A 9,891-nucleotide genomic window follows, 5' to 3' on the forward strand; every position below is an offset into this window, starting at 1 on the left:
CTGCACAATGAACGATCAGAGTGAGGGTCCTAGGATGACATGAAATGCTGGATTTAAGAGGGAATTGTTATGGAAACAGTTCAAGAAACTGAGCTTTTGAAGATTCAGATCGTGCTGGTGACAAACGTATGGCATGCTGGTGATGCTGGGAGAAAGCTGCCATTCTTCAGCTTACTGTTCAGTCCAGCTGCAGTCCCCTTATGGCAGCGATATACTTACATTGCCCTCCAGTGGTGAGCATTGCGTTTTGCCAGGTTAACAGAAAAATCTGAAGGCCACTGAAACACTTCATTTCGGTATCCCACAATTCAGATTCGGCCCCAAATCGTAACAGTGGGTTTGTGGTTAAACAAAACAGTGGGCATGACAATTACTCCTGTCTTGAAAGCATACCACCTTGAGCTGCATTGCTTTCAATAATCTGGTTTAATGCTTTCAGTTGCATGCCACTGTCCTCTGTGCAAGACTTAAACGTCAACTATGTGTTAAATAACATTGATGATAATGCTACATGTTATTTTGAAAACCAGAAAAGCCTCAGGAAAAACCCTTCATTTTTAGAATTTTGTCAATGTTCCACTACCAGTCTTCAAACATTCCACATGAAGGTCTCATTTAAGATGAGATAATACTCACATACATACAAAGACCTGTTTCCTTAAGTCAGATTAATGAGAACAGGGAGAAGCCTCCCTGCAGTAAAAAAATAAAAATAAAAATAAAAAATCCCTCCAAAACTAAACCCCAAATCCAACCAAGTTTTAATTTTCACATCCCCTGGCCTGATGCTCTGCAAGTCGTTTTGGAATTGGGAGTGATCTGATCTACGTTACTGCCTGCAAGCTGCAAGCAGCTGTGAACCAATGCAACATACACAGAGCAGAGCACTACCACAGCTTCCTCCCCTCCAGTGGCAGTGCTGCTGCACAGAGCCCTCCTTGCTTCACAGCTGTAAAGCAGACAAAATGTTCAAATGCAAACAATAGAAGGGGTGCCCAGCTTTTCTCTTTCACCCGGGCATCCCACATTTCAAACAAACGTCTTCTAAACCACGCTGAAAAAAAAAAAAAGTAACTGTAACAGTTAATAGGTGAAACTTTAAAACAATTTGACAATGGAATTCAGTTTTGGAGAAGACAGGAAACAGGATTTCATGAGAGAAACGAATGAAACATGAATAACAAACCATTTTCTCACTTGCTTTCTATCAGATGTACAATTTCACCATCAGGTAGAAAAGGTACAATACAACTCCTATGGAAGTTACAGCAACAGTTGGTTTTTTTTTTTGTTTTTTTTTTTTTTTTTTTGCTACAGAGCAACAGAAGAGACAGCTCTGTATGAGCCATTAGATTTATGGGATATTAAGAATCACTATTACAATCATGAATTGATTCAGAATGCCAGACTTCAGCAGCAGTAAAAGCAATTTACTGCTTTGCTCATTGGACTGCGTGTAAATAAAACAATTTTTGAACAAGGCAAAAAACCCCAAAACCAATAAACAATCACGAAACAAGTTATGCTACTCAGTTTCTAACAATTACAATAGTGCTTCACAGTCCTTAATTAGTTCTAGAAATACATTTTTATCCACATTTTAAGGTGGAACTTTCTCATCACAAAAAAATCAATTTTCTTTAGCCTTCCTCTGCTGACACTCGCTGAAGGACATTCTTTCATTTAAAGTAGTGCATAATCTTAATGCACTACTGGAACAAAACATACCAGCTAACTGTACTATAGGTAGGTTTCTCTGTTCTACTATGCTCTGAAACTTAAAACTCCGTATATGAAATATAACCTGTGTAATGCTGATATTTTCAATACTCTGTGCAGTTCTGGTGTAACCCTTCTGTGCATGGAAGTAGTACTTATTGGTCAATTTTACTCGTCACTGAAAATGCACTCCTTCATAGCAGCACAGGTAAGTTCTAGAAAAACAAACAACAATAAAGAAAAAAAAAGCCCACACCTGGATGAATGTGCATACCTCTGAAAAAAAAAGAATTCTTGCACATAGCTCAGCAACACCCTACAAGGAAAAGATTAACCTCGGCTTTTATTGTGTTGATATACCAAATGAAGATTAAAATACTCAGAAAAGCTGTTTGAAGATTCTGCACGGATCAAATAAGATTATTATCTTTCTAAAACCTTTCAGAGTGGCACTGAAATGCCCAGAGGCACGTATTTTATATATGGTATAAAGCAGTTCATTCAGCTCGTTTCTTGTAATGCGATGTTCATTCGTGCCAATATTCAAATGGCTCTAACACTGAATAAACTCAAGGCTGTCAAGATCTGGGAATGCATCATGGGTGTTTAAGCAGCTGGTATTAAGTATCACAAGTGAAAACTGGCAAGCAATTGGAAACATGTTATGTGGTACCTTAAATCTTCAAATGCAAACTTCATAATCAATATATTTAGCATGTAAGAATTACTGGAGGCTGTAACTATTTTCAGCTTCATGCACTACAGAGTGACAGGTTTCTTAAAATGGAAATCTGTGGGCTTTGCTTACAAGCAGTTAAAGACCTCAGCTGTAGGAACAATGGAAAAGGACCTATGAAATTCTATTCATGCACAGAATCATAGAATCACAAAGTTGGAAAGGACCTACAAGATTATCCTGTCCAACCACCCTCCTACCACCATTACTACCCACTAAGCAACTAAACCATTAGCATTATCCACACCTCTCCCCCTCTACTAATGCTTTTTCAAAATGTTTTTCCTAAGAATATTTACAACTGCCTACAAAAAGACGCAATGCCAGTTCTGAAACAAGTCTTGAAACCATCAGTGCTAAATTGCATTTTATTTCCAACAATTAGCCATTACAGTATCTGAAACAGTGTCCAAAATAAATAGCTGAAGATGAAGCATCAGAATACTACCGTCTTCGCTACTGCTGTGGCCCCCATAACTTCTCTAGATTTTTAACCTTTACTCTTCAGACTCTCCAGGCCTACGGATATCATCGATCTTCAGAATCATTCTAACGACCTGAGTTGCCAGAGAAATCTGCTGTTTCTTACCAATCAAGGTTTCTATAACATGTTGCTGTTTCATATCTGTTAAAAAAAGATGTGAAAGCATTAGATACCCTCCTCAAAACAAATGTAATATTTACCCAAGACAGTTATTTTCCATGTAATTTTAAAGAATGTAATAACATTATTTCTCTTGGCAATCGTAATTAATTTGTATAAATTACAGCTTTAAGCCTGGGTTCTTCCCAAAGATCTTAGAACATTAAACTCTCTTTTCACAACTAACTCTTCCTCATTTGTTACTTTATCTTCCTGCATTTCTGTATACAGATATCAGAAGCATCCTAAGAGTAGAGCAGTCAGTGAAAGCTGAAGTGCCACAATACAGAAATATCAAGGAACTACTATGCATTTACATAAGCACAACATCTGACGTTTCAAAATTTCCTCTTTCCCCCATAAATAAACATCAGAATAAGAATTTGAAATCTAAGTTCAGATGAAAATAAATGCCCATACAGTGACATTTTAAATCTGTCAGTTACAGATTTTCTTCTTCTTGTACATCATCTATCTCTCCACCCCCATTCCCACTTACAAAGTAAGGTAAGAGACTTTGTAATTCTGACAGACATTAAAAAATAAACGAAAAAAAAGAGTGCTGATAAAATAGAAAGTTTTCGAATTTCTGAGGAAGGAAGTCCTATCATGTTCCCTTTTCTCCACGTTACACTTCTTACCATTTGTTCCTTTCTGCAAACAATCAATGCCAAGAGCGGGATTGTTTTCCTTCACTTGCCTAGCCCGCACTTCAGTCATTGTCTGAATTGGATTCATTCCACTGTTCTCTGAAAGGGCCATGGGGATTACCTCCAGGGCATCTGCAAACGCCCTCATCGCATACTGTTCCAAAGATGGGCACTAGGAAATACAAAATAAAAACGATACAGCTTTTATTTCCAAAGGGAGCAAAAGTGCACTATCACACTAGCTGTAGAATACAGCATGAGGTTTTCTTGGCAATATTCACCTCAATAACTGAAAGAGTATTCTGAGTAACTACCCGCAAATAAAAACCATTTTATACTGCTCGTATCAGAAAAAGTCCTTGCAACACCTTTATAAAAGGGTGAAGTAGAACTTTAATACTGGTCATCAGTAAATGTCAGGAAGTTCCATAATATGAGTTTTCTGGAAACTCTTTGAAGTTTTTTAGAAGCTCTTCAAATAACAGACTGTAATAGCATTCAGCTACACAGACCTCCCTGGAAATTATGCGAAGCTGGGCTCAGGTTGAGCTTGGACTTGATGATCTCGTTGAAGGTCTTTTCCAACCTGAGCAGTTCTGCGATTCTATGATTCTACAGTCTCTTTCTTTCTCAAGGGAAATAAGGAAAGTCGTAAATGCTCCTCCCTTACCTTATCTGCTGCTTCACTGACTGCCAAGGCACATGAAATTTCAGCTGCACCACCACCATACACAATGCGGTTATCACGAACGAGATTCCGGATCACACACAGCGCATCATGAAGAGATCGCTTTGCTTCTTCAATAATCTGAAATGGTACAACAGCACATACTTCATACCACACACAACTGAAGAATATGAAGATGCATTTCCTAATATAGAAAAAAAAATGCAATAAACAATAGGCCTTCCAATACTTGAAGGAAGCATATTAACAGGAGCGGGAATAGCTGTTCACAAGGGTGGACAGTGATAGGACAAGGGGGAATGGTTTTAAACTGAGACAGGGGAGGTTTAGGTCAGATATTAGGAGCAAGTTTTTCACTCAGAGGGTGGTGACGCACTGGAACAGGTTGCCCAAAGAGGCTGTGGATGCCCCATCCCGGGAGGCATTCGAGGCCAGGCTGGATGTGGCTCTGGGGAGCCTGGTGTGGTGGTTTGCAACCCTCACACAACAAGGGGTTGAAACTAGATGATCACTGTGGTCCTTTTCAACCCAGGCCCTTCTATGATAGGATTGATGCGACTTTAACACAAACAGCATGGCCTACAAACCCCCACCTCCCTAAATTTTTCCACACTGCAGGTAAAGTTTAGACAAAAGTAATTGAAGAGTTAATAGGCTCTTAAAATGAAAGAGACTACATATTCAACAACTTATGTATAAAACATCACTAACTAGCTGCTGTGACTTGACCCAGCAGGTTGCCAGTTTGCATCAGCTGTCCTGGTTCTGTCACTTCCCAACTCCTTGTGCTGCCTCAAGCCCTCAATGACAGGGCAGCATCAAGAGCAGAAAAGTCCTTGGTTTTGTCCAGAACCACACAGCAACAATGAGAACATCTGATACACATATCAGTACTATTTCCCTAAATCCAAAACCTATCACCATACCAGCTACTAGAGGAAAATTAACTATCCCACCCAAAACCAGGACACAAACCAAGGATCTTACCATCTTATTTCCTCCTCTGATGAAAATGGTCACAGCTCTAGAATTCTGACACTGTTCAATGACAAGCATTCTGTCCTTTGTTGTGCCAAAGGAGATTTCTCTGACAATACCAGCAAAACCCAGTTTCTCTGGTGTGAGCTCACAGAAACGAGGAACGATGCGTCCTCCAGTTGCAATGGCGATTAACTGGAATTAAACAATCAGGTATTTTGAGAAAACTTTTCCACAATGACTTTTAATAAAGTAAAGCTAGAAGAAGTGAACCTGTCAAATATCTCCAAAGAAGTTACCTTCCCATCTTGATTCTAAAACAAGACAGAAAGCAAAACCACTCCTAGCCACATAAAACCTGTAAGGAGAATTACGCATGGAATCCAGTACACACCACAATCCCATTAACTACAGCTTCTTTCCATGTACAGATCCCCAGTGATTTTGCTTCAGCATCTGCCAGTACTACATAATGATAGTATAATTCTACTCAGAAAGCTTAAACTTCTCACTTGTACAGCAGACTACTCAACGAAGGCTTGAGATCTGGTAAAAATCCCAGTTTGAGAAGATTTTACTTACTTCTATTTCAGGTCCACCAACCCAACGAACAGCAGGCAGCTCATTCTGAAGCAGCAAGTGGTTTGCCTCATCATCAAAACCCCACTGGCAAATAGCAAGGTTTGCACCAGTGTCTTTTATCTGAAAGTAGCACATAATGACAATCATCAGCACCAACACAAAAAGTGAAGAATTTCATGAACAAATTTCTTAGTTGTTTTAGTCCTACTTTTTTCAAAACAGCAGTCTGAAAGAGACACATTTATCTGCACATAAAGAAATGAAAGTAAATTTCAAACGAGAGTGTTATCTATTACTTAGATAAACTTCACTTTCATTCATACACTTAGAACTGTCTACATGTTGTCTCTTATCTGGATTATTAGCTTATCTGTAGAAATAAATGAAAAAAATACAGAAACGTAATTCTGAAGACTCTACCTGTTTCACCATCTCTTCAAACTTCTCTTTCTCGTATTTCTGCAGTGCCTTGTAATCGTCTACAGATGTGACATCAAGCTTATGCTTGGTTTTAGGCTTTGGTGGTTCAAATGGGCAGGTCAGGATTGCAATTTTAGCATCTTTAAGTTCCTGTACAAAAATAAAAAGTTGAGGGTTTGATGACAGTCACACCTTCTTCTTGTATTTGCACAATGGAGACATTCCCTTTAAAAAAGTAGAGACTGTAGGATCCTTGGTGATCATTTAAATGATTCTAAAGTGTTATACTCAAACAATTTTCTCAGAAAGTTCACTTGAAAGAAACTGCACAGCGTCAAAATACAAGTGTTTAAGCACTCATCAGTCTTCACTCATTTAAATACTAGATGTTTAAAAAAGAAGAAAGCTTCCTATCCACAATGGAGATTGAAAATACTTCTCACTCACTTTCACAGACACTTCAGACTGTGTGACTGGTATTTTCCTCTAGCTTTCCACAGGATAAACATCAGTGCAAACTAAATGCTATGCATTAAATGCTATTTAAACTGTTACAGATGAGATGCAGACACAGGACTCGCTCACCTTAGGCATCTGTGGATGACTGAAATCTTTATCCACAATCACTCCCTTTATTAGCTGTGTATCTTCCAGTCTGCCTCCCACTTTGCCCTGTACTTTGATCAGTTCAAAATCAACATCCTTACGTTCCATATCTGCTACTGTCAGTACAGCATTCACAGCAATTTCTGCCATTTGTCTGTGACAACGGTTAACTCTAAATTTAAAGAAAATACAATGAAGTTGTGTTATATTTGAACATTCAGAAGAAACTGATTCTATCAATTTTGAACAGAAAAAGAATATGTATATATAGCTAACATATTTTGTTTGCTGCATGAAGAGAAGGCATCCAGCTCACTGATGCACAGGAATATGAACATGCTAAATGTGACAGAAAAAAATTGTATAGTTTGTCTACATACCCTTTGTGAACATAGTCTCAAGACATCAACAGGAAACAAGTGAGGAGAATTAAATACTACTCAAAACATTCAAGTCACACAAGCCACTGTTAAGACAGGCCTGCCAAGGAAGGTCTTACAATGATAATCATAAACTGCACTTCACAACAACTTCTGTCCCAAAGGAATTAAAAATGGCACACTGCCATCTGTATTTTTCTGTCTTTAACTTTCTCTCATGTCTTTCCTATGATTTTACATACTGACCTCACAACGGTATCTTAAAAAGCTGGTCCCTAAAGAGTAACAGACAAAAATTGGCCAAAGAAATACAGTTGAGAAATAACACTGATGCTTATTTGTTCTATGCTGCATAGCAAAAAAAAATTATATACAGTGAAAGCATCTCCATCCCTAGGGTCTAAATTTATATATATATTGAGAACCTGTAACGAAAATTGCAATTGTGAATACAGAACTTTTCTGAGTCTGTTCAGATAAAAAAAACACAAAAAACCAACAACTTTCTAAAAATAACTGGATGTTAGGACTCAAAGTTTCTAAGTATCAAGATATAGTAATACAGAACAGAATGGGTAGAAAGAAAATGATTTTGCAGCTGTTTAACTTCACAAAATCGCTCCTTGGAGAATAAGGGGTTCACAATTTCTTATCCTGAAATACGAATTCATTGAGAAATTTGCTGCAAATATAATAAAACCTTCAGCAGCTTCTCCAATAACAACAACAATGTAATCATCCATCAAAACACTTCTTTTTTCAACTAAAGAGTATGTATGGAAAACATACACACTTTCATTAAGCTTTTACAAACTTACACTTTAGAGCCTAGCGTGGTCTTTGCTGTCTGGATCAGAGGTTCGATGTTCTGTGGATCAACTGGAAAGCTGTCACTGATTTTGTCCAGATGCTCAACAGCAATACGAGCTGCCTGCTCATAACCATCAGCTATTCTGATAGGGTGAATACCACGATCTAGTAATTGTTCAGCCTGTTCCAATAATGCTCCAGCCAGAACTGTAAAACAGAATTCAAAAACAGACGTTTACTCTTCCACAGATGGGGGCATGATACACAGTCAAGAGCTCAAAAGTATGCCTTAAGATTTCTTCTACCGTATTTTAATGGTTTGAGGTTTATTAGGTAATAAGAATGGTTATTCACCACCAAACTCATGTTCACTAAGAAAACTGCATTATTTAGACAAAAAAAACCCAAAAACCTCCAGAAGGCAATAGTGATCACTATGGAAGAAAACCATGAAAATAAGTTCAGACAAATAGGAGGACTTTCAACAGTAATTTTAAACGCAACCACAGTAAAAAAATTAAAGTCACAAAAACATCTTTCTAATTAAAATGCTAAATGCTAACATCTTTCCAATTAAAAGAAACTAAAAAGAGTACTGAAGAAGTAAATATTCCAAAATGCACTATGGGAAAGCTACTTTCCTTCTTAAAATACACTTGAAAATATGATTTTATAACTGGAAATCCCACATTAAGGAAATATTTAGGTTGGACATCAGGGGGAAGATCTTTACTACGAGAGTGGTGAGGTGCTGGAACAGGCTGCCCAGAGAGGTTGTGGATGACCCATCCCTGGAGGTGTTCAAGGCCAGGCTGGATGGGTCCCTGGGCAGCCCGGTCTACTATTACATGTGGAGGCTGGCAGCCCTGCCTGCAGCAGGGCTTCTGGAGTTTGATTCTGTGGTTTTATGATTAAGCATAAACTGCTCTTACCCACGACTCCAGTGGTTCCATCTCCAATCTCATCATCCTGAGATTTGGCCAGCTCCACCATAAGCTTGGCTATCTGGTGATCCACATCCATCATGTTCAGGATGGTGGCTCCATCATTTGTCACTGTCACCTCACCATCTTTGTCCACCATCATTTTATCCAAGCCTGAAAAAAAAAAAAAAAAAAAACCTCAAAAAGTGAGTGAAAAAAGCTAGAAACCCACAGAAAACAACAGCAGAAAAGAATTAATATAGTCATTTCATTGTTACCATTGGGCCCAAGGGACGTTCTCAGAGTACTTGCCACAGCCTTTGCTGCCATGATGTGAGACTGTAAAACAACGGAGAAAACAGGTAAGTCGCTGCTCGGCCCCAAGCCGTAATACAAAGGTAACTTCAGGGCCGTAAGCTCAATGCGGACAGCCGCGTGTGGCTGAAGGCAGACCAATCCGCACGCGGCCTAACGGCGGCATGGCGGCACGGCCCAGTGAGGTCTCCCTCTGCAGGCAGATCTGGGCCCGCCCGCCCGCTCGCTCACCTTGAGAGCCTCGAGCCCCATGAGGCGCGTTTTGCGCTCCTGGTCCTTGAGGATGAGGAAGGGCCGCCCATACTCATCAAACGCCAGCGTCCCCATGGCCGACATGGCTGCAGTAGCGCCCACCCGAGCACAAGCCGGATCCCGCCGCGCCCGCCGCGTCGTGACGTCAGCACGCTCGCCCGCTCCCAGCGCCGCGCCTGCGCAGAGAGC

General features: G+C 39.5%; 1 protein-coding gene across 1 annotated transcript; it reads right to left on the bottom strand.

Moving 5' to 3' along the window:
- Nucleotides 1-2,805: 2,805 nt before the first annotated feature.
- CCT5 (chaperonin containing TCP1 subunit 5) lies at nt 2,806-9,846 on the bottom strand. Its single transcript, XM_052703907.1, has 11 exons — nt 9,682-9,846; nt 9,414-9,474; nt 9,145-9,309; nt 8,221-8,419; nt 7,002-7,194; nt 6,417-6,566; nt 5,997-6,116; nt 5,424-5,609; nt 4,419-4,556; nt 3,740-3,920; nt 2,806-3,080 (listed from the first exon to the last, which is right to left on the bottom strand). The coding sequence occupies exons 1-11, from the start codon at nt 9,784-9,786 to the stop codon at nt 2,953-2,955; spliced, it is 1,626 nt and encodes a 541-aa protein (XP_052559867.1). The 5' UTR covers nt 9,787-9,846; the 3' UTR covers nt 2,806-2,952.
- Nucleotides 9,847-9,891: the final 45 nt, after the last annotated feature.

Source organism: Tympanuchus pallidicinctus, unplaced genomic scaffold (genome assembly GCF_026119805.1).
Source record: "Tympanuchus pallidicinctus isolate F22 unplaced genomic scaffold, pur_lepc_1.0 scaffold5, whole genome shotgun sequence".
Taxonomy (NCBI): domain Eukaryota; kingdom Metazoa; phylum Chordata; class Aves; order Galliformes; family Phasianidae; genus Tympanuchus; species Tympanuchus pallidicinctus.